Consider the following 25470-nt stretch of genomic DNA (forward strand, 5'->3'; position numbering starts at 1 on the left):
CGCGTCGTCCACAGAGCGCACAGGATTATTGGGATAGAGCTACCAGCCTTGGAGGGCATCTACCACACACAGTGCCTCAGGAAGGCTGTCAGCATCCATAAAGACTCCTCACACCCTTGTAACGGACTGTTTGAACTACTTCCCTCCGGCAGACGTTACAAGGCCTTCTACGCCCGAACCTCCAGACTCAGAAACGGCTTTATTCCCGGAGCTATAGCGGCTCTGAACCGGTCCTGCTGAGTGACCCCCCACCCCCCTGGACTGTCTTCCTCAGATGGTCACGTCACACAGCTTATTTATTTATTGATTTATTTATTTTTTGCATCAGTTGGAAGCTGCATACTAAATCTCGTTGCACTGATGTGCAATGACAATAAAATTTATTATTATTATTATTATTATTATTATTATTATTATTGTCTTTCTGCTGACTGGTCAACACGCAACAAAAGCTTTTCACTGTATCTCGCTACACGTGACAATAAATTAAACTAAATTAAATTTTTCCACATCTATAGAGATATATCGTTGTGGAGTTGTTGCTGCATTTTAGATCTGTATTCTTCTGAAAAGTTATGTTACTCGTATATAACTTCATTACCTAAAAGCTTCAGTTGTGATAGTATCTCTCTCTGCTATGTTCATAGCTTTATTGGCTATGTCCCATACCTCCATGATTTATCCGGTTTACTTCACTAATTTCCTGTTTTGATCACTTTTTGGGAGATGGACCACGATAATTACCTGGGATGATAACATAGAAACATAGAAAATAGTTGCAGGATGAGGCCATTCGGCCCTTCGAGCCAGCACCGCCATTCATTGTGATCATGGCTGATCGTCCCCAATCAATAACCTGTGCCTGCCTTCTCCCCATATCCCTTGATTCCACTAGACCCTAGAGCTCTATCTAACTCTCTCTTAAATCCATCCAGTGATTTGGCCTCCACTGCCCTCTGTGGCAGGGAATTCCACAAATTCTCAACTCTCTGGGTGAAAAAGTTGTTTTCTCACCTCAGTCTTAAATTGCCTCCCTTTTATTCTAAGACTGGGCCCTGGTTCTGGACTCGCCCAACATTGGAAACATTTTTCCTGCTAGCTTGTCCAGTCCTTTTATAATTGTATATGTTTCTATAAGATATCCCTCATCCTTCTAAACTCCAGTGAAATCAAGCCTAATCTTTACAATCTTTCCTCATATGACAGTTCCGCCATCCCAGGGATCAATCTCGTGAACCTACGCTGAACTGCCTCAATCACAAGGATGTCCTTCCTCAAATTAGGAGACCAAAACTGTACACAATACTCCAGATGTGGTCTCACCAAAGCCCTATACAACTGCAGAAGAACCTCTTTACTCCTATACTGAAATCCTCTTGTTATGAAGGCCATTGTTATGATGTCCCAATAGATGAAGTGCAGAACTTTAGAAGATCAAATGGTACTGCTTACAAACAATATTACAGTACATGTGATTTTGGAATTGTTGTTAATTTGTGAAGATGGGTGTGGTGGGTTGTTTCAGGGGTTCATATTTAAAAAATCTAGAATTATATCAAAACCCACTTAAACCTTCATGCATGTGCTTTTAACAGTGGCCATCCAACCTACTCTTGATTCTTAATACCTAAACATTTAACTCCATGTTTAAGTTTTAGGCTTTTATTTCAATAGTCCTATTTTTACTAAGTGGCCCATTTACTGCCAGGGAAATCCATACAGGTGAAAAGAGACGTGAAGGCCAGAATCCAGATACAAGTGCATTTATAGCTTGATGTTTGTGTTGGGAAGATCTTGGTCCCATGGGAGTTGATGTTCATTTTGTTAGCTTCATTGCCAAGATACATTAATCCCATTCAGTTTTACTGAGAGTGATGAAGCCAAAACCGGGCTCATCTCTTTGATGAGGGGAATTAAGCCCCCCCCCCCCCCCCCCCCCCCTTTCCTCCCCTCCCCCTCCCTTCCTCCCTTCCTCCCTTCCTCCCTTCCTCCCTTCCTTCCTCCCCTCTCTCTCTCCCACATGCCAACGAGTTACTGAATAACTAACCCCTGCAGCTGAACATGTTATTGAATAACCAATCATTGCAGCTCAACAAGTTACCGAATTACTAACCAATGAAGCTCAACAAGTTACTGAATAACCAATCATTGAAGCAGAATTACACATTCCTTAGTAACCAGCTGGATCCCCTAATTATCATTGGAACGTCACCTTTATTTTGATTTATATCTGCTTCTTCCTTTCCCTATGATGGGGCATCTCCTGACAACCCCACCCCTATTGATCATTATTGGTTGTTGCATCTCCCATTCTCACCATTAGGGCCTCGCAACATCTATTCCAATCATCATCAGGCTGAATCCTTCCTGCAACGTTCTATTGGAAGATCAGGCCACCGGACTCAATCTAAATCATCACATGACTTATTCTCTACAATTTGGTTCTTATCCCTACCATCCAACCTCACAACCTGAGAACTATTGTACCCCCGTAACTGGATTGTAACCCAAACCTCATGATTACCTCCATCCCAACTTCTCCCAGCCCAGCTCCCTAATGGATCTGTGCAATAAGAAATTAATGGAGCAAAACTTGACACTGCCCTGAAGTTAAAATCTGCTGGACTTGCTGGAAACTAGAATTTTCTGAACTTGGAGTGATACCACTTGCAGTAAAGCACCTTCATCATTTACAATTTATTTATAAGTGGACCTCCATGATAGGGCGCTATTTAATGTTAGTAAAGTAAAGTATCCTTTATTGTCATTCAGACATTTCAGTCTGAACGAAATTGTATACCTTGCAGTCATAACATAGAATAAAATAACAAAACACACACTTAACAAAGTTTAACATCCACCACAGTGAGTCTACCAGGCACCTCCTCACTGTGATGGAAGGCAAAAGTCTTAAAGTCTTTGTCTCTTCCCTCCTCGTCTCCCTCTGCGTTGAGGCGATCCAGCTTTCGATGTAGGGACCCCGCCGGGTGATGGTAAGTCCAGCGGCTGCATCCGAGCTCCGCAAATGGGCTGGTTCAAACTCCGCGGCGCGGGGCGGTCGAAGCTGCCGAAGCTGCCACCCTCCAGTCCTGCGGACAAAGCTGTCGTTGCGGCAGCTCTAGAAAACCAGTCACCAACCTGGGAACTGTGAGCTCCTGACATAGTGGCTGCTAGGGGCAGTATTAAACTGCTGCCATTTTTTAATTTATGTATTTTTCATATTATTACATCTTAATTGGACCAAGTTCAACACATTGTAATTCCTAATTCGTGGATTGATTTGTTTCTGTTTGCACAATATTGTACTGGCGTATTGATTTATGTGCTGCAATAAGCAGTGGAGAAAGACATGTGGGTTTCGACCTGAAACGTTGCCTATTTCCTTCGCTAGTCTGAAGAAGAGTTTCGACCCAAAATGTTGCCTATTTCCTTCGCTCCATAGATGCTGCCTCACCCGCTGAGTTTCTCCAGCATTTTGTCTGTCCCCCGAGGATTGGCGTACTGCGCATGTTGTTCCATTGTTTAAAAAGGGTTCTAAGAGTAAACCTAGCAATTATAGACCTGTTAGTTTGACTTCAGTGGTGGGCAAATTAATGGAAAAGATACTTAGAGATAATATATATAAGCATCTAGATAAACAGGGTCTGATTAGGAACAGTCAACATGGATTTGTGCCTGGAAGGTCATGTTTGAATAATCTTCTTGAATTTTTTGAAGATGTTACTAGGGAAATTGACGAGGGTAAAGCAGTGGATGTTGTCTATATGGACTTTAGTAAGGCCTTTGACAAGGTTCCTCATGGAAGGTTGGTTAAGAAGGTTCAACTGTTGGGTATAAATGCAGGAGTAGCAAGATGGATTCAACAGTGGCTGAATGGGAGAAGCCAGAGGGTAATGGTGGATGGCTGTTTGTCGGGTTGGAGGCAGGTGACTAGTGGGGTACCTCAGGGATCTGTGTTGGGTCCTTTGTTGTTTGTCATGTACATCAATGATCTGGATGAAGGTGTGGTAAATTGGATTAGTAAGTATGCAGATGATACCAAGATAGGGGATGTTGTGGATAATGAAGAGGATTTCCAAAGTCTACAGAGTAATTTAGGCCATTTGGAAAAATGGGCTGAAAGATGGCAGATGGAGTTTAATGCTGATAAATGTGAGGTGCTACACCTTGGCAGGACAAATCAAAATAGGACGTACATGGTAAATGGTAGGGAATTGAAGAATACAGTTGAACAGAGGGATCTGGGAATAACTGTGCATAGTTCCTTGAAGGTGGAATCTCATATAGATAGGGTGGTAAAGAAAGCTTGGTATGCTAGCCTTTATAAATCAGAGCATTGAGTATAGAAGCTGGGATGTAATGTTAAAATTGTACAAGGCATTGGTGAGACCAAATCTGGAGTATGGTGTACAATTTTGGTCACCCAATTATAGGAAGGATGTCAACAAAATAGAGAGAGTACAGAGGAGATTTATTAGAATGTTGCCTGGGTTTCAACAACTAAGTTACAGAGAAAAGTTGAATAAGTTAGGTCTTTATTCTCTGGAGCGCAGAAGGTTAAGGGGGGACTTGATAGAGGTCTTTAAAATGATGAGAGGGATAGACAGAGTTGGACAAGCTTTTCCCTTTGAGAATAGGGAAGATTCAAACAAGAGGACATGACTTCAGAATTAAGGGACAGAAGTTTAGGGGTAACATGAGGGGGAACTTCTTTACTCAGAGAGTGGTAGCAATGTGGAATGAGCTTCCAGTGGAAGTGGTGGAGGCAGGTTTGTTGGTATCAATTAAAAATAAATTGGATAGGCATATGGATGAGAAGGGAATGGAGGGTTATGGTATGAGTGCAGGCAGGTGGGACTAAGGGAAAAAAGTTGTGTCGGCACGGACTTGTAGGGCCGAGATGGCCTGTTTCCGTGCTGTAATTGTTATATGGTTATATGTGGCAGACATGAGTTCAAAAATTGACTGCTTCTTAATCATGATTATTCTCTTTATTTAGGTTATGATTGAAACACACCTTGGTGACAAAGCAAACACCAGCCACAGCAAATGCCTCAATTACACCCTAACAAGTACTGATTTCCAATTGTCCTGTCCTGCTGTGTGGTTGTCTTTGGCAAATTTACATTCTTGTAAAGATGATTAATAATCAAAATTTGTGTAGTTACAAATATTCTAGGTAAATTACACAGCAGCGAACCTCCTAATTTATTCTACAGACTCCCAGGTATTGACAATTCTTTCGTTTTGGAATACTGTTTGGCAGGTATCGGTTGTTGCAAGCATCTTTAAACACAAACCATCGTCTTACTTGATCGCTGGAGAAAGCCGAATTGATGCTTAAGATGCACTGTGTTACACTTGATAGGATTGTTGCCTCACAATTCCAGTGAGCTGATTTCAATCCTAACCTGGTGCTGTCAGCATGGAGTATGAATGTTCTCCCTGTGACCGTATGGGTTTCCTTCCACATATCAAAGATTTGTAGGGCTATTGTAAACTAACCCTGGTGTGTGGTAAATGGTAGAATCTGAATATGGGCAGACTCAAATAGAATTAGTGTAAATTGGCACAATGGTTAATTTTTAACTTGATGGTTGCTGCTAACTTGGTGGGCTGGATGGCCTGTTTCTATGCTCAATGAGTTAGCATTTTGCATGTGTGAGTTTTTTCTTCTTCCATCCTTGTGCCATTGCACTTGGCACATCGACATGTAAAAAGAACCGTATTCCGACAACAATTTGTATTTTTCGGTCTTCTATGATGATAAAATGCACATGATTCATCTTTGCTCCTCTAATAATTCACTTCACATTCAGAGAGTTATAAAGTCATAGAGTGATGCAGTGTGGAAGCAGGCCCTTCGGCCCACCTTGCCCACACCGGCCAACATGTCCCAGTTACACTAGTCCCACCTGCCTGCCCGCGTTTGGTCCATATCCCTCCAAATCTGTCCAATCCACGTACCTGTTTAACTGTTTCTTAAATGGTGGGATAGTCCCTGCCTCCTCTGGCAGCTTGTTCTATACACCCACCATTCTTTGTGTGAAGACGTTACCTCTCAGATTTGTATTAAATCTTTTCCCCCTTCACCTTAAACCTATGTCCTCTGGTCCTCGATTCACCAAGAGACTATGTGCATCTACCCGATCTATTCCTCTCAAGATTTTATACACCACTATAAGATCATCCTCCTCCAGCGCTCCAAAGAATAGTCCCAGCCTACTCAACCTCTCCCTATAGCTCAGACACTTTAGCCCTGGCAACATGGACTGAATGCAACAAAGACTATGGGATGAGATGATATTCAGCCTGGGAAACTGAAGGGTTGCACTTTAGAATAAGCTGCATCTCTAACCTAGTAGAGATATAGCTTATCTCCAGCTACAGTGCTGGCATCCAGCTGATAATGCGGAAAATTGCCCAGGTATATCCTGTAACAGGAGAAATCCAATCCAGATGCTGTCACTTACACTACACTCAATCAGTTATTGATGGAAGGCATCGTTGACAGTGAGTGCCAAACAGCACTAATGTGCTTACCGATACCTAGTTTGCATTTCACCAGAAGTACTTGACTCCAGGTCTCAATCACAACCTTGGGCCAAGCATGGAGTACTAAAGTCTAAATGAAGCATAGTTCTGAATTCCAGAGATGGGTTGAAAGTGACTGTCCTTTATGTTAAGGCAGCATGTGACTGAATGCAATATTGAAGAACCTCAGTAAAACTGGAAAAAGGGAAAACACATCTTGTACACAGCAAGATGATTGTGATTGTTGCAAGTCAATCTTACCCAGCCTGGGACATCAAGGCAGCAGGTCCTCAGAACAGTCTCGGCCAATCCATCTTAAATTGACCTCCCTTTGATTTGTAAGGTCAGAAGTGGGAATATTTGCTGGTGAATGCATAATGCTTAGTTCCTTTTGCAATTCTTCAAAAATTGAAGCATTATATGCATGCAGGAAACGTAGGTGACATTGATGCATGGGCTGACATGTGACAGTTATGTTTACGCCACAAGAATACCAGACCATTATCATCTCCATTGGGATGTTTAGCCACCTATACTTGATGTTCAAGGACATTAGCTGAGTCTCCCACAATCAACATCCTGGAACAAAAAGAGACAAAGTGTTGGAGAACGTAGATATGTGATGTTCCAGGTTAGGACCCTTTGTCAGACGTACAATGTTCTCCAGAGATGTTCCTGACCCAATGAGCTGATCCAGCCCCTTGTGTCTTTATTTGTCAACAAGCATCCTTGTTTCTACATCAACATCCTGGCAATCACTTTCACCAGAAGCTCATTTAGACATATATATAAATTATGTGACTATAAGAGCATGTCATAGGCTGGATATCCTGCACCAAATTGCTCCACCATTTCCTGCTGAGGTAATGTAATGCTGTTCCTTCATTACTTGATCAAAGTGCCAGAACTCCACTTTGATAAAGGACCTTGGGGTTAATGAGCCATTAGGAGGCAGTGACCATAACATGATCAGGTTTAATCTACAATTGGAGAGGGGAAAGGGTAGATCGGAGGTGTCAGTGTTGCAGTTGAATAAAGGGGACTATGAGGCCATGAGGGAGGAGCTGGCCAAAGTTGACTGGAAAGATACACTAGCAAGGATGACAGTGGAACAAAAATGGCAGGAGTTTCTAGGAATACTACAGAAGGTGCAGGATCAGTTCATTCCTAGGAGGAAGAAAGATTCCAAAAGGAGAAAGGGACGACCATGGCTGACAAGGGACGTCGGGGACAGTATAAAAATTAAAGCGAAGAAGTACAACATAGCAAAGATGAATGGGAAGCAAGAGGATCGGGTAATGTTTAAAGAATAACAGAAAATAACCAAAAAGACAATATGGGGAGCAAAGATGAAGTACGAAGGTAAGCTTTTCAAGAATATAAAGCAGGATAGTAAAAGCTTCTTTAGGTATGTGAAGAGGAAAATAATAGTTAAGAACAAAGTTGGACCCTTGAAGACCGAAAAAGGTGAATTTATTATGGGTAACAAGGAAATGGCAGATGAGTTGAACAGGTACTTTGGATCTGTCTTCACCAAGGAGGAGACAAACAATCTTCCTGATATAGTTGTGGCCAGAGGATCTGGGGTGACGGAGGAACTGAAGGAAATCCACATTACGCAGGAAATGGTGTTGGGTAGACTGATGGGACTGAAGGCTGATAAATCCCCAGGGCCTGATGGTCTGCATCCCAGGGTACTTGGGGAAGTTCTATAGACTCGGGATCAGTTCCTGTGGATTGGTGGGTAGCTAATGTTATCCCACTTTTTAAGAAAGGTAGGAGAGAGAATGCAGAGAATTATTGACCAGTTAGCCTGACATCGGTGGTGGGGAAGATGCTGGAGACAATTATAAAAGATAAGATAGCCGAACATTTGGATAGCAGTAACAGGATCGGTCCGAGTCAGCATGGATTTACGAAGGGGAAATCATGCTTGACTAATCATCTGGAATTTTTTGAAGATGTAACTAGGAAAATGGACAAGGGAGAGCCAGTGGATGTAGTGTACCTGGACTTTCAGAAAGCATTTGATAAGGTCCCACATAGGAGATTAGTGGGCAAAATTAGGGCGCATGGTATTGGGGGTAGAGTGCTGACATGGATAGATAAGTGGTTGGCAGGCAGGAAACAAAGAGTAGGGATTAACTGGTCCCTTTCAGAATGGCAGGCAGTGACTAGTGGGGTACCGCAAGGCTCGGTGCTGGGACCGCAGCTATTTACAATTTACATCAATGATTTGGATGAAGGGATTCAAAGTAACATTAGCAAATTTGCAGATGACACAAAGCTGGGTGGCAGTGTGAACTTTGAGGAGGATGCTATAAGAGTGCAGGGCGAGTTGGACAGGTTGGGGGAGTGGGCAGATGCATGGCAGATGAAGTTTAATGCGGATAAATGTGAGGTTATCCACTTTGGTAGCAAAAACAGGAAGGCTGATTACTATCTAAATGGCATCAAGTTGGGAAAAGGGGAAGTACAACGGGATCTGGGGGTCCTTGTACATCAGTCTATGAAAGTAAGCATGCAGGTACAGCAGGCAGTGATGAAAGCGAATGGCATGTTGGCCTTTATAACAAGAGGAATCGAATATAGGAGGAAAGAGGTCCTACTGCAGTTGTACAGAGCCCCAGTGAGACCACACCTGGAGTATTGTGTGCCGTTTTGGTCCCCTAATTTGAGGAAGGACATTCTTGCTATTGATGGAGTGCAGCGTAGGTTTACAAGGTTACTTCCCGGGATGGCGAGACTGCCATATGCTGAGAGAATGGAGCAGCTGGGCTTGTACACTGGAGTTTAGAAGGATGAGAGGGATTCTCATTGAGACATATAAGATTGTCACGCTAGAGGCAGGAAACATGTTCCCTATGTTGGGCGGATCCAGAACCAGAGGCCACAGTTTAAGAATAAGGAGTAAGCCATTTAGAACGGAGACGAGGAAACACTTTTTCTCACAGAGAGTGGTGAGTCTGTGGAATTCCCTGAGGGCGGGTTCTCTGGATGCTTTCAAGAGAGAGCTAGATAGGGCTCTTAAAAATAAGTCAGGGGGATATGGGGAGAAGGCAGGAACAGGGTACTGATTGGGGATGATGAGCCATGATCAAATTGAATGGCGGTGCTGGCTTGAAGGGCCGAATGGCCTACTCCTGCACCTATTGTCTATTGTCTATTTCCTTCGCTCCATAGATGTTGCCTCACTCGTTGAGTTTCTCCAGCATTTATGTCTACTCATTCACACAAGTTCTGTTATCCCACTTTCCTCACCCATTCCCTACACATTAGGGGCACTTTTACAGAGACAAGTTAACCTACAAAGCCAATGCATCTTTGTGATGTGGGAGGAAACCCATACGCATGTAGGGAGAATGTGTAAATTCAACACAGACAGTGCCAGAGGACAGGATCAAACACAGATCTCTGGCGTGTGAGGCAGCAAGTGTATTGTATTGTATTGTATTGTATTGTATTCAAATTTATTGTCATTGTCTCAATTTGAGACAACGAAATGAATTTCCCTTACAGGCAGTATCATATAAAAATCACAAAAAAATAATAAAAATAAATAATAAATAAATAATAAAACATATTAAAAATAAAATTGAAATTGAATTAAAAATTTTTTAAAAGCACAAACACAGAAAGTCCACGACACAACATAACATAAATAGCACCAAGGTGAGGAAGGCACCATAGTCCAGCCAGCCTCCCCTCCGTGTTCATCCGTGGTCGGGGCCTTCCGAGCACCCGCAGTCGCCGCCCCGGGTGGCCCGATGTTCAGGCCCTCACGCCGGGCTGGTGGAACGCCGACGCCGAACCCCGACGGTGAGCATCCTCCTCCTCAGCGGCCCGGACCTCCTGATCAGCCGCCTCACGCTGCTGGAGTCCGCAGCTCCTGAGTCCACAGGCCGAGCCGGGCAGAGTCGCAGGACCCCGCGCTGTCCATCAGCGCCGCCCGCGTTGGGAGCTCCGTAAACCGCAGCTCCAGGATGTTGGTGCAGCAGGTCCAGCACTCCGGGCTCCAGACGGCGACCCCCGGTAAGGCATCGCCAGCCCCGCGATGTTTCAGCGCTGTCCCGCCGCTGCTGGAGCTCCGGTCGATCCCGGCAGGAAAGGCCGCGCCAATCCAGGTAGGTAGGCCGCTGTGGGGGGAAGGGGGGGGGGGGGGCGAGGATGCGACTCGAATAATAGTCGCGTCCTCACCAGGAAGCGGCTGAAGGACGGTATCCCCCGCACCGTGCCCTCTTCCCCCACATAAAAACACCAAAAAAACACAAAAAAACACACTTTAACATAACTAAATAAACAAAAAAACAAAAAGATACCGGGCTGTAGGTGGAGGCTGCTGGCACCAGCGCCACCGGAAGTACAATACAAGTGTACCAGCTGTACCACTATATTTTGGTCTCCAACATACAGAAAATTATACGTTGATAACTTTGGTTACTAAAAAAAAATGAAAATATCCATTTTCAGTCTTAAATCTCCTGCACCTATTGTCTATTGTCTATTGTCCACCTAAAATTAGTCTGGTGAGGCTTTTCACCAGAATACCTGCATCATTAGGAAGATGCCTTACCATCATGTTCACATGGATTTTTAGAATGCACGGTGACACAGCGGTAGAGTTGCTGCCTTACACAGCGCCAGTGACCCGGGTTCGATCCTGGCTGCGGGTGCTTGTCTGTATAGAGTTTGTACGTTCTCCCCATGGACCTGCATGGGTTTTCTCTGAGAACTTCGGTTTCCTCCCACACTCCAAAGACATACAGGTTTGTAGGTTAATTGGCTTGGTGTCAATGTAAAAGTAAAAGTTGTCCTTAGTGTAAGATAGTACTAATGTGCAGGGATCACTGGTCAGTGTGGACTTGGTGGACCGAAAGGCTTGTTTCCGTGCTGTATCTCTAGACAACACTGAACTAAACTAAACTGCTGATCTTACAAATGTGCTCGCATCTGAGAAATTTGAAAATAATGGGCTGCTGACTGTGCAATGTCTTATGAATGATTGAAGCAGGACTCCAACTGTTTGGTAGAATGGACAGTGTCGTAACATGTCCACACGCACCTGCACAGCCATTATCAGAAAGCTGCACTATCCAATCCCTATAAATAGGAACATAAGAAACACGAGCAGGAGAAGGCCATGTTGTCATTTCATTTCATAGGATCGTTGCTAATCCTATCTTAACCTCTGTGCCACTTAGTTCAAGATACTCCGACTCGGGAAAACAACCTCTTGGCATCTACCATGTTAATCCTTCTCAAAATCTCACATGTTTCAACAAGATCACTTCTTGTTTTTCAGTGCAAGAACAGGTGATTGGGACCACAATGTCTGTACTGCACATAATGCCAAGATCCACTCACATCTGCCTGCACATAATCCATATATGTGGCTCACACCAGCACCATCTCTATTGTGAAATTCTACATCCACTGGAATGAAGGCCAACATTCCAATAGCATACCTAAAGTCTTGCTATACCTTCATGCTATCATGTTGTGTTTCATGTACAAGGACCTGTTGATCACTTTATCACTACAAAATGTTGTAGTCTCATTTATCTTTTCAAAGTTTCAATTAATATAAGTTAAAGAATGGGCTGACAGATGGCAGGGAGTTTAATGCTGATAAATGTGAGGTGCTGCACCTTGGCAGGACAAATCAAAATAGGACGTACATGATAAATGGTAGGGAATTGAAGAATACAGTTGAACAGAGGGATCTGGGAATAACCGTGCATAGTTCCTTGAAGATGGAATCTCATATAGATAGGGTGGTAAAGAAAGCTTTTAGTATGCTAGCCTTTATAAATCAGAGCATTGAGTATAGGGGTAATGTTAAAATTGTACAAGGCATTGGTGAGACCAAATCTGGAGTATGGTGTACAAATTTGGTCGCCCAATTATAGGAAGGATGTCAACAAAATAGAGAGAGTACAGAGGAGATTTACTAGAATGTTGCCTGGGTTTCAACAACTAAGTTACAGAGAAAGGTTGAATAAGTTAGGTCTTTATTCTCTGGAGCCCAGAAGGTTAAGGGGGGACTTGATAGAGGTCTTTAAAATGATGAGAAGGATAGACAGAGTTGATGTGGATCAGCTTTTCCCTTTGAGAATAGGGAAGATTCAAACAAGAGGACATGACTTCAGAATTAAGGGACAGCGGTTTAGGGGTAACATGAGGGGGAACTTCTTTATTCAGAGAGTGGTAGCGGTGTGGAATGAGCTTACAGTGGAAGTGGTGGAGGCAGGTTCGTTGGTATCATTTAAAAATAAATTGGATAGGCATATGGATGAGAAGGGAATGGAGGGTTATGGTATGAGTGCAGGCAGGTGGGACTAAGGGAAAAAAGTTGTTCGGCACGGACTTGTAGGGCCGAGATGGCCTGTTTCCGTGCTGTAATTGTTATATGGTTAAAGCGAGTAATTATTTCACAGCAGATATTGTAGCAACATTTTCAAGTGATCAGCGTAAATGGGTCCTACAAAATGGGAATTTAATCATTATTAGGACCTGGTTCAGTAGTGTTCATTCAGGAATGAATTTTACATCACAAAAAACTCCCCTATTCTTCTTCTAATAGTGCCATGAGAATTGTTGTTGTCGTCTTCAGAAGGTAAGTGTAATACCTGAAGGGTGTCAGCAGAAAGAGTGCAACACCGCCTTCAAACATGGTGGGTGGCGACCTGTATTTTATGTTCAAGGCATGAAGCTTGAATTCATAATTTCAGAAGGGTAGGGTGCTGTGAACTGAGTGATGGTTAGAACAATAACAAGATTGTTTCAAAATTGACAGGGTATCATTATAGAATGATGTAGAATAATTATTGCAATAACATTTTAATAATGGGATACTTATTTTCAATGCAACAGCGATTGATGAGTTGGTGTACCAACCCTGATAGTACATTCCACAGCAAACAGTTAATTATACAATGTCAATGTTTCTCAGCATTATCTATCCATCTATCTATTATTAAAACTCTCGTCTTGTTTGGACGTTTGTCTGTCTGCGTGCGTGCGTGCGATCTCAAGGAACTATGCCAAAACTGTACACAATAGTACAATTTATTTTGCGCCACTTTATTCACCATTGACCTGTGGTTGTTTGTATCAAGTTTTGTTCAGATTGATATATTTCACAAGCTATCACATTTTTAAGTTTACTAAATCCACTTTGATAGTCACTTCAACACTTCAGTGCTGGCAGTTGCAGCTATGACATCACAATGGGATCTCACAGTCCTCCATCTGACATTTGCAACAATGTTGCCATCATAGAACACTTAGTCCTGGTCCTTGGGGAATGGGCTGCATTGGGGGACCAGGCCTCCCATGGGGGATATGGTTGAATGGTGGAATATTGCGTTGGGGGGACGGGTTGCATTGGGGAACCAGGCCTCCCGTGTGACTGGGACCCAACGGTTGTTTGTATCAAGTTTTGTTCAGATTTCACAAGTTATATTTCATAAGTTATCACATTTTTAAGTTTACTAAATGGTGGAATATTGCCTTGGGGAACGGGTTGTGTTGGGGGTCCAGGCTTCCCGTGGGGGCTATGGGTGAGTGGTCGAATATTGCTTTGGGGAACGGGTTGCGTTGGGGGACTAGGCATCCCATGTGACAGGGACTCAACGGGTCTGACTTGATCTAGTCTTCTTTAAAAAGCAAACAAAATGGAAACTACATCAACTTATTCCAATTAAGCAGGATAGCCTCTCCAGAATAAAACCTGATTGGAAAATAATTACTTTTATGTACATAAAATCAACGTGATTCATGGCCAAAATACCAAACTTATCCTTCCATTGTGGTTGGTTAACCTAACATCACTATGTATACCCATCTGGTAAAGCTATTTATGAAGTTGTTTTAAGTGTGTAATAAATGAGTTAAAGAAGAATTCTGACAACATCACCACAACCTTGTAATGCCCTTTGTCTTTTGTAGATTGGTTTTACCATGTTCCTCAGAAACCAAACAAAAGTGAAAAGAGCCAAGTGCAGCTTCCACCCACTTCCCAGATCCCAGGTTTGAATGAACGTGTGGAGCCTCACAAGGAGGCCAGTGTTGATGGTCGCAAACTGTGGATTAGGGAAACCGATTCGGACTATGTAAAGTTGGCCAAACAAGGAGGCAGGCCAGGTAAGAAGGGAAGCCATTTTTTAAAAAGTGTAACTGTAATTGTTTAACCTGCTTGTGAGATGGCTGCAGGGCTGTACTTCATTTATTGTATTTTCATGGTTGGAACTTCATGATGATTCTTAGATTCTTCACACATCATTTGGTGAAGAGCCATTGTATGCTAATTCAGTATGTGAAGATTGATGAAACGTTTTCTAAAGTTGTGACAAATTGCATTCGCCAATTCTAAAAATACAAAATATTGAATTTTATTTATTCATTCTGAGAATTTAATATTTCACCATTGGTTGTATTTTGCAATATTTTTAATCTGTATACAAAAAGCTTGTGATCCTAATAATTATATAGTAGGTTCATTGTTGTCAATAAACTATGTACATAATTCTAAATTATATACGTAATTCCCTAATTATACAAATAATTTATGTGAAACTCAATTTGTTAAAGATATTGCATGTGTAAATAGCCTCGAGAGCTCGTTCTCCCTTACTTTCATATGAAGAAAGACTGGATAGACTCGGTTTGTACTCGCTAGAATTTAGAAGATTGAGGGGGGATCTTATAGAAACTTACAAAATTCTTAAGGGGTCGGACAGGCTAGATGCAGGAAGATTGTTCCAGATGTTGGGGAAGTCCAGAACAAGGGGTCACAGTTTAAGGATAAGGGGGAAATCTTTTAGGACAGAGATGAGGAAAACTTTTTTCACACAGAGAGTGGTGAATCTCTGGAATTCTCTGCCGCAGAAGGTAGTTGAGGCCTGTTCATTGGCTATATTTAAGAGGGAGTTAGATGTGGCCCTTGTGGCTAAAGGGATCAGGGGGTATGGAGAGAAGGCAGGTACAGGATACTGAGTTGGATGATCAGCCATGACCATATTGAATGGTGGTGCAGGCTGCACCTATTTTCTATGTTTCTATGTTTCCAAATATGACTAGAACTCTACCCCACTTTAATGAAGCAACATTATTCACGAAGGAGAATTATTTATTTTAAAGATTTGAGAGAATGTGTTAAAGTTTACATGAGGCAACTAATGGTAACCAAATTTGATATATAAACTCATGTGACATCATGTTTCAAAGCATTTGGTACTTAGAGGATGTGACGATGAACCACATTTCATGAGTTTCTAATCTTATCGGGGCAAATCAATGAGAGGTGAAGTTTGCTTCTTTGCAGATTGATGTTGAGGTGCCTGCCACCAATTAGTTAGCCAGTTCCATGCACCTTAGGTGTGTAAATATAAGAGTTGACTCCTGACCTGCATCTCCTGCAACTAAACGTTTGTCTTATATGGTCCTCATACTTGAAGTCATTTTCAATGAGCATGTTGTTCCTCTGCTGCCCATGCATTAAACATCTATGCCGTAGAAATTTAAAAGCAATTGAATGATGGCCAGTTCAAGGATGAACTAGGTATAGTATGTTGGTAGCTTATAAAATCAAAGTTCTTTCTTTTGCGGTTTGTCATGGTAGAAGATGCAAAGGAAAACGTGTTTGTTCAGAAATCGGTAGTGAAGTGGGTGAGAGAAGCAGAGTAGAGAGGGGGGAATGGGGGAGGCAGAAATTAAAATAATGTTATTGAACAATCAGAAGGTAGATGGATCAGAGTAAAGTTTTACTGCAACAATGGGTGGGGATTGTAGTAATGTGGGGAATCGTGGTCAGGGTTGATGACGGAAGTCAGGTTAGCACATTGGTGAGTAGGAGGAGGGTCAGGTTGGGTCACACGTTAGCTAGTGGTGGTCATTGAGGCTCGCCAATTTTTTTTGCATGGGGGTTTGGGTAACGATGGGCAAGTGGGTGAAGATAGTAGGGAGGGGGATAGGTTACAGCCACAAATATGGGAGATGTTTTTGATGGCAGGGGTGTGATATGTGTTGTGAAGACCTGCATCTGCCTGAGTAAAAATCCCAGAGATTAATGTGATCATGTGAACAAAGAGGTTTCCAGTTTTATCTAAATCTGTGAAGAACTGAATTCGCCAATAAGCGAGTTCGGTATTCTGAAAAATGCAAGGAATCATGGGATTTGCGAAAGGTCATTCGCGATAAACCCCCCCGGCAACCGTGCCACCGCATGCTCACAGACCCGCTCCCCATCCGCAGTCAGGATTGCAAACGCCGCTGAACTGCCATGGACCGTCCCCGAGCGCCCATTCCCGTCCGGGGGCGGCCGGAGACGCCTGGGACGACCCCGGACTGACGGGACACCGACCAGTGGCAGCGGCGGCCCAGGCCCACAGCCAGCGCGGAGAAGAAGCGTCAACTCCAGCTGAACTATGCCTATCCCGCCGGGTTAAAGGCCAGCCCTGGACTGACGGGACTCCGGCCCGGAGCAGTGGAGCTAGCGCTTCTTCCGCGCGTCGGCTGCAAGCCCGGGCCACCACTGCAACGGGCCGACGCCCCGCCAGTCCAGGGCCGCTGGTCGCTGGTCAACCCAGCGGGACAGGCAGATACGAGCTGCAAGCCCGGGTCCCCAGACAGGGACGGGGACGGCCCAGCAGCAACTCAGCAGCGCTGGAGACCTGGGTCCGATCTCGACCACGGACGAAACGCAGGTCTGCACCCACGCAGCAGCACAGCCACCGAGAATGTTTATCGCGAGTGACTCATGACCTGGGCATGCGCATTCCGAATACCAAACTCGCTTATTAGCAGAACGTGTACAAATAAAACAAACGTTCCTCCAAGGAGTCACGTGCAAGAAGGATCCGGAAGGAAAATTGTGCATTTCTGTCGCTTACAATAATCACTTGATTTTCTGAATTAAAAAAAAAACATTAAAACTGTAGCATACAAAAATATGGTTGTGGGCCATTCAATTTCCAAGCATCTACATTTGTCTATTAATTAAAAGTTTCAAAAAAGGCACATATTTTGTATTCCTGACAATGTGTGTATGCACATAATTAGTTATTCAAATTATTGTTTACTTTACTGCATTTTCTTTGTTAGATGTCCATTTTGTTTTTCCGAGAAACTATCTAATCTGTGCTGCCTTAGCGATAAAGCAGGACAGTCTAAATGAATTGCCTGCTGCACATAGAATTGGGCAGGCTGATATCACCAGCTGGTGAATCCCAACATGTCACTCAAAGGAACAGTGCGGATGAGCATTCTTTTTGGGTTACACAAGCATCTGCAGTGAGTCAGCATTTGGCAAAGAGAGAAACAAAAAATAGAGCAAAGCAGAAAGTGCAGGAGGAATTCAGCGGGTCAGGTAGTATTTGGGGAGGGAAACAACAGGTGACTTTTCAGGTCAGGACTCTTCTTCAGACTCTTCAGTCTGAAGAAGGGGTTCAACCTGACATATTGCCTGTCCATTCCATCCCATCCCGCTGAGTTCTTCCAGCACTGTATTTTGCTGACAAAATAGTATCAGACCGAAAATGTAGGATTGTGATAGAACTGCATGTAAATTTCTCAGCCAGCAGATGGCAGAATTGATCCATTGACACCAAGGTAATTTTTTTTGTTCCCACTAGAATGTGAAAACAGAAATCTTTGTGTAAAATGCAGAGGATCAAGGAATTATGATGCATTGCTTTTCAATCATATAGATGCTTATGCATTTTTGAGATGTAGCTTCAGTACATCAACAATCTGTGAAGCAAGGAGCTGGGGAAACTTAATATGCACAACTCCGAGAGACACAAGGGATTGCAGATGCTGGAATCTGGAGAAACAATGTGCTGGAGAAACTCCACAGGTCAAGTGCCAGCGACAGGTGGGGGAGGAGGAGCAGAGGAAATGTCAATGCTGTGATTCAAAACCCTTTGGGGCTTTGACTGGAAATGTCGACAATTCCTTCCCCGCTCAGATGCTTCTCGATCATCCGAGTTCCTCCAGTAGATTGTTTGATACTGAGAATGGTATATGATCTTAATTTCAGTGCCAATAGTGCTTTGGTCCCTACAGTATGTGAAGTTAGATGAATGGAAAAATGTAGAACCAAAATCCACGCCCCCCTCCCACGAAGTCCGTTCCCCTCTTCGTACATCTCTATTCCTTCTTTGCATATCTTTCATTCATTGTTCTGTATCTCTCTGCATCATTGTCTATAACTCTTGTTTCCCTTTCCCGTGACTTTCAATCTGAAGAAGGGTCTCGACCCGAAACGTCACCCACTCCTTCTCTTCAGAAATGCTTCCTGTCCCGCTGAATTACTCCAGCTTTTTGCGTCTATCTCCTATTCCTGAGTCCCTCATTTCCCAGGATGAGGCGTTCCACACCAGGGCATCTGAAATGTCCTAATTCTTCAAGGAACGGAGGTTCCCCTCCTCCACCATAGATGAGGCTCGCACCAGGGTCTCCCATATCCCGCAACACTGCTCTCACTCCCCATCCCCCCACTCACAACAAGGGCAGAGTCCCCCTAGTCCTCACCTTTCACCCCATCAGCCGTCACATACAACAAGTAATCCTCTGTCAGTTTTGCCACCTCCAATGTGACCCCACCACTCGCCACATCTTCCCATCTCCCCCCATGTCTGCCTTCCGCAAAGACCGCTCCCTCCGTAACACCCTTGTCAATTCTTCCCTTCCATCCCGTACCACCCCCTCCCCGGGCACTTTCCCTTGCAACCGCGAGAGATGCAACACTTGTCGCTTTACCTACCCCCTCGACTCCATTCAAGCACCCAAGAAGTCGTTCCAGGTGCGACATTGGTTCACCTGTATCTCCTCCAACCTCATCTACTGCATCCGCTGCTCTAGATGTCAGCTGATTTACATCGGTGAGACCAAGCGGTGGCTTGGCGATCGTTTCGCCAAACACCTTCACTCGGTCCACAATAACCAACCTGACCTCCCGGTGGCTCAGCACTTCAACTCCCCCTCCCATTCCGTATCCGACCTCTCTGTTCTGGGTCTCCTCCATGGCCAGAGTGAGCAACACCGGAAATTAGAGGAACAGCACCTCATATTCCGCTTAGGGAGTCTGCATCCTGGGGGCATGAACATTGAATTCTCCCAATTTTGTTAGCCTTTGCTGTCTCCTCCCCTTTCTATCTCTCCCTCAGCCCTCGGGCTCCTCTTCCTCCTTTTTCCTTTTTCCTTTCTTCTCCCCGACCCCCACACCCCCCATCAGTCTGAAGAAGGGATTCGGCCCGAAACGTTCCCTATTTCCTTCGCTCCATAGATGCTGCTGCACCCTCTGAGTTTCTCCAGCATTATTTTTTTGTGTACCCTCATTGCTCTTGTATCCTTCCTCTTTCACTCATCCCCTTCTTCTCTTCCACCCATATCTCCTTTGTCCAGCTTTACATTTCATTCTTCCTCTTCCTCTGCTTATCTGACACCTTTTTACCTTCTTTCCACCTCTTAGCACGTTGCCATTTACTCCACCCTTCTGCCAGTGAAACCCTCCTCACCCATGTCCTGCCTGCACTTCTCTTTTTCAATTGCAGTTGTTGTTGAAATGCTTTCTTATGGAAGACCCTACAGAAAATTAACCACTTTACATCTATGATGTTTCATGAAAAGATTAACCAAGGTGAAATAATGGATATTTTGTAAGATCAGATGACCATAGTTATCTGTTGAATGTCTGCACTGACCATTGAATTACCTGTCTGGAGCAAACCAGGAGTTATCATGAAATACAAAAGAAGAACATTGGCAGTCTAAAAATGTTCAAGTGTGTAGATGAAATACAAGGAGTACCTATGCTGCATTTGTATTTCTAAATCTTGCTAATGAGAATCAATTATCTTCCTGTGGACTCACAATAGGTTATTTTGGTTAAAGGGGGAAATTAGGTGGTGTCAGCTACTAAGACATTGTTGTTAATTAATTAAGGAATTAACTTTAATGGCAATTGCCGAATACCATATTTGATCTTGATTATACAGTCATTTGCATGTTTAACATTCAGAAAAAGACAGTGCTGGAATAACTCAGCGGGTCAGGCAGTATCTCTGGAGAATGGATAAAGTAACATTTCGGACTGGGACATTCATTCATACTGACTGCATTGGTGGGGAGGAAACCTGGAAGAGTGGTGGAGCAGAACAAAGTCTAGCAAGTACAGGTGTGAAGCCAGAGGAAGGGAAAAGGGAAAAATGAGTGTGTATCCAGGTGAGGTACAGGAAAGGGAGAGGGGGGTGGGATAGAAGCAGAACAGATAGGGTGATGACAGGCTAGGTGCCTAAAATTGGAGAATTCATTGTACATACCGTTGGATTGTAAGCTACCCAAGCGGTATATGAGGTGCTATTGCTCCAGCTTGCATGAGGCCGCACCCTGGCAATGGAGGAGGCCCAGGCCAGAAAGGTCATTTTGGGAAAGGGAAGGGGTTAAAAAGCTTTTCAACCAAGTGATCAAACAGACCCTGCACAGTTCTGCACTCAGCTGGCTCTGTTCCTACCTTTCCAACAGATCCCACTTCATCTCTCTCCACAACCACACCTCTGCTACAGCCACAGTCACTCAAGGCATTCCCCAAGGCTCCGTACTCGGCCCCCTCCTCTTCATCATCTACATCCTCCCCCTTGGTCAGATACTCCGCCACTTCAACCTGGACTTCCACTGTTACGCCGATGACACCCAGATCTACCTCGGCACCAAATCCCCCCACAACCCCCCCCCTCTCCCATATCAACTCCTGTTTGTCAACTATAAAAACCTGGATGCAACATAACTTCCTCAAACTCAACAGCGATAAAACAGAATTCCTCCTCATAGGCTCCAAATCCACACTCAGCAAAATCAATAACCCCACTCTCACCATCGACGGCACCACTGTCTCCCCATCTCCCCAGGCCCGCAACCTTGGCGTGATCTTTGATTCCACCCTCTCCCTTGAGCCTCACATCCGCCATGTCATTAAAACCTCCTTCTTTCATCTCCGCAACATCGCCAAACTCAGACCCTCTCTCACACCTCCCGCTGCTGAAAGACTCATCCATGCCTTCATCTCCTCCCGACTGGGCTACTGCAACTCACTTCTCCTTGGCATCAGCTCCACCTACATCAACCGACTCCAACTGGTCCAGAACGCAGCTGCCCGACTCATCACCCACACCAAATCCTGGCATCACATCACTCCAGTCCTCAAACAACTTCACTGGCTTCCCATCTCCCACCGGATCACCTACAAAATCCTGGTCCTCACCTACAAAGCCCTCCACCATCTGGCCCCCCCATATCTCACTGATCTCCTCACCCCCTACCAACCCTCACGGTCCCTCAGATCCACATCAGCCGGTCTCCTCTCCATCCACAAATCCAATCTCCACAGTTTTGGGGACAGGGCCTTCTCCAGGGCAGCTCCCAGGCTCTGGAACTCCCTCCCCCAACTGATCCGCAATTCCGTGTCCCTCACCATCTTCCAGTCCCACCTCAAGACCCATCTCTTCACCTCTGCCTATCCTTAGCCCCACGTCCCCCTCCCTTTTCATCTGTTCATTAATTGCCTCATATTGTGTTTTGAATTGAATTCTGTCTTTAATTTGTGTACTAGTCATGTCTCTACTATTTATTTCATTCCGCATACATGTTTTTCCTCTACTTGCTAAATTTTTGTAAGGTGTCCTTGAGACTCTTGAAAGGCGCCCATAAATAAAATTTATTGTTATTATTATTAGACCCAGGTAGATTGAGCACAAATGTTCGGTTAAACGGTAACCTAGTCTACGCATTGATTAGTCACAATTTCAGTACAAACAGTAAGCAAGTTCGGTATTCTGAAAAACACAAGGAATCATGGGATTTGTCAAAGGTCGAATGCTATAAATAAAAATCGAACAAAGCGCTATAGATTCAGTGAGTATAGAATGAGTCAGACTTGTTTGTTGTCATTTTTCAGTGGGGGAACGGGGTGTGGCGAGAGAGACCGGGCCGGGGGGGGAGGCAGATGTGTGGCAGTATAATATAGATAAATGTGAGGTTATGCACTTTGGTGGCAAAAACAAGGGGGCAGATTATTATCTCAATGGGGTTAGGTGAGGTAAGGGGGAGGTACAGCGAGACCTGGGCGTCCTTGTACACCGGTCACTGAAAGTTGGCGTGCAGGTACAGAGGGCAGTGAAGAAAGCTAATGGAATGTTGACCTTCATAACAAGAGGATTTCAGTATAGGAGTAGAGAGGTTCTTCTGCAGTTGTATAGGGCTCTGGTGAGACCGCATCTGGAGTATTGTGTACAGTTTTGGTCTCCTAATTTGAGGAAGGACATCCTTGTGATTGAGGCAGTGCAGTATAGGTTCACGAGATTGATCCCTGGGATGGCAAGGACTGTCATATGAGGAAAGATTGAAAAGACTAGGCTTGTATTCACTGGAGTTTAGAAGGATGAGGGGGAATCTTATAGAAACATATACAATTATAAAAGGACTGGACAAGCTAGATGCAGGAAAAATGTTCCCAATGTTTGGCGCGTCCAGAACCAGGGGCCACAGTCTTGGAATAAAGGGGAGGTCATTTAAGACTGAGGTGAGAAAAAACGTTTCACCCAGAGAGTTGTGAATTTGTGGAATTCCCTGCCACAGAGGGCAATGGAGGCCAAATCACTGGATGGATTTAAGAGAAAGTTAGATTGAGCTCTAGGAGCTAGTGGAGTCAAGGGATATGGGGAGAAGGCAGGCACGGGTTATTGATAGGGGACCATGATCACAATGAATGGCGGTGCTGGCTCGAATGGCCGAATGGCCTCCTCCTCCTGCACCTATTTTCTATTTTTCTATGAGCCCATCTGCAGACTCTCTCTCTGACCAGGACGACTCCAATGGCAGCGGCTCCGAGTTGCCCATCTTGATTTGATGACCAGCCTCATCAAAGCTATGGCCAAGAAAGCACACTCTAGTTCCTTAGAAGGCATAGGAAGTTCCACATGTTCCCAACACCCCTCAGTAACATCTACAACTGCACCAAAGAAAGTATTTTATCAGGATATAGACCCGCTGAGTTGCTCCGGTTCTTTGTATCTTCGGTATAAATCTGCATCTGCAGTTCCATCCTACACATCACAGCATGTTTTGGGAATAGTTCCATCCAAGACTGCAAGAAAATTCAGAGTTGTGGACGTAGCCCAGACCATCACGCAAACCAACCTCCCGTCCATTCACACCATCTGCACTTCACACTGCCTTGGCAAGGCCACTAGCATAATCAAGGACCATTCTCGCCCCAGTCACTCCCTTTCCTTCCCTCTTCCATCAGGCAAGAGGTACAGAAGTTTGAAAATCTTTGAACTAACTATCTTTAATTGAACTTTATCTTGCACTAAATGTCATATCCTTTATCCTTTGTACACTGTGGACAGCTTTATTGTAATTATGTACAGCTTTTTCTTTGACTGGGTAGCACACAAACAAAAGCTTTTCACTGCACCTCTGTACATGTTACAATGATAAACCAAACTAAACTGCTTATCTGTTGAAAGGGCAGCCAGAATAATAACCATGCCATTTTAGAATGGACATTGGTATATAAAGGGGAGATAAAGGAAAGAAGCACAATGTGGTGGTTATAATGGAACTTAATAATTAAGGAGGACAAGCAGCATCCTTTGTAAGTAGGTTTGAAAATCCCAGAGGGAATGGTATCAGGATGAAAGATAGATTTCATCAGTTTGAAAGGATGTTGACGAGAGAAAGGGAGAATCTATTCTCTGGGAGCAGCGGAATTGAAAGCAAGATGATTCCTTTCAAGAGTAACAGGAGCTAGGAACAGTGTGTTCTCATCTATAAAATTAACCTAAGTCATGTATAAATGGACTTGGTGAAAGAATATAAGGGGAAGAAGGAGTATATGGCTAAAGGAGTGATGTGGTGAAAACTGGCTCCTTTTAGAATTTCATGCTCATATGACACTGTCTCTAAAACTAGAGGGGAAGATGTTGTATTAATTATGTTTGAAATTACTTTAATGATGACAGAGGATGTAACCAGAGGTAATCAGGCACTGAAGACTTTAAGTAGATTTTTTTTTTAAATAATTGAAGTGTGTAGCAGTTGAGAAACGTTAGAATTTTTGCTTCTCACATTGCCCTGTAACTCATCTGGACCTCTGTTTACAGGTTCACTGTAAAATTCATTTAAATAACATGTTACATCTTTAAAGGAAAAATAATTACAAGCGCATTACGAAATTAATAGGAATGTCATCCAACAGTCCTGAAAATCTGTCAGTGTGGCATCATCAAAGTCTCATGCCTGCTGGATTATTGGAATGTTACTGCAGAATCAACTGCAAACTTATTTTATACATTTTATGGAAATTAATGTTTAGGTTAATGAAGGCTTTAGAAAATGGGATATGAAAATAAATAAATGGTCAACTTATTAAATAATTACCATTCATCAAAATGTACAACAGAGGAAGAGAACTGCATGCCATGAAAAAGAAAAACGAAGAAAAAAATTAATCAGAGATGGGCACACACCAAAGCTAACGAGTAAAAGACGATAAATTGGTTCATTACTAAATCCAAAATGGGCTTCCTCCTTGTTGATCTGGAATAGATTTTGTCGAAGAGTATAATTCAAGGGATTACAGCTATGGAAGACCCTGATTAAACCACAGAATGGTTAATCCTGAGCATTAAACATTAATAAGGATCTGTGTAGGAAGGAACTGCAGATGCTGGTTTGCATAGAAGATTGACAAAAAGTGCTGAACTCAGCGGGGCAGGTAGCATCTCTGGAGAGAAGGAATGGGTGATGTTTTGGGTCAAGACCCTTCTTCAGGCTATGACCCAGTCTGAAGAAGGGTCTCAACCCGAAAAGTCACCTATTTCTTCTCTCCAGAGGTGCTGCCAGTCCTGCTGAGTTACTCCAGCTTTTTGTGTC

At 43.8% G+C, this 25470-nt stretch overlaps 1 protein-coding gene across 2 annotated transcripts in view; it reads left to right on the plus strand.

Annotated features, from left to right (window-relative positions):
* Window positions 1-25470, plus strand: part of LOC129706456 (uncharacterized protein C7orf57-like) — an 86060-nt gene that overhangs the window by 7382 nt on the left and 53208 nt on the right. The window contains exons 1-2 of one of the 2 annotated variants that reach the window (XM_055650774.1): window positions 1205-1441; window positions 14485-14679. In XM_055650774.1, the coding sequence (XP_055506749.1) occupies window positions 1312-1441; window positions 14485-14679 (325 nt within the window). In that variant the 5' untranslated portion in view covers window positions 1205-1311. Of the gene's footprint in view, window positions 1-1204; window positions 1442-14484; window positions 14680-25470 lie in introns of those variants that run through there. The other variant, XM_055650782.1, reaches the window with a different exon arrangement.

The sequence above is a fragment of the Leucoraja erinacea genome, chromosome 2 (assembly GCF_028641065.1).
Source record: "Leucoraja erinacea ecotype New England chromosome 2, Leri_hhj_1, whole genome shotgun sequence".
NCBI classification, from domain to species: Eukaryota; Metazoa; Chordata; class Chondrichthyes; order Rajiformes; family Rajidae; genus Leucoraja; species Leucoraja erinaceus.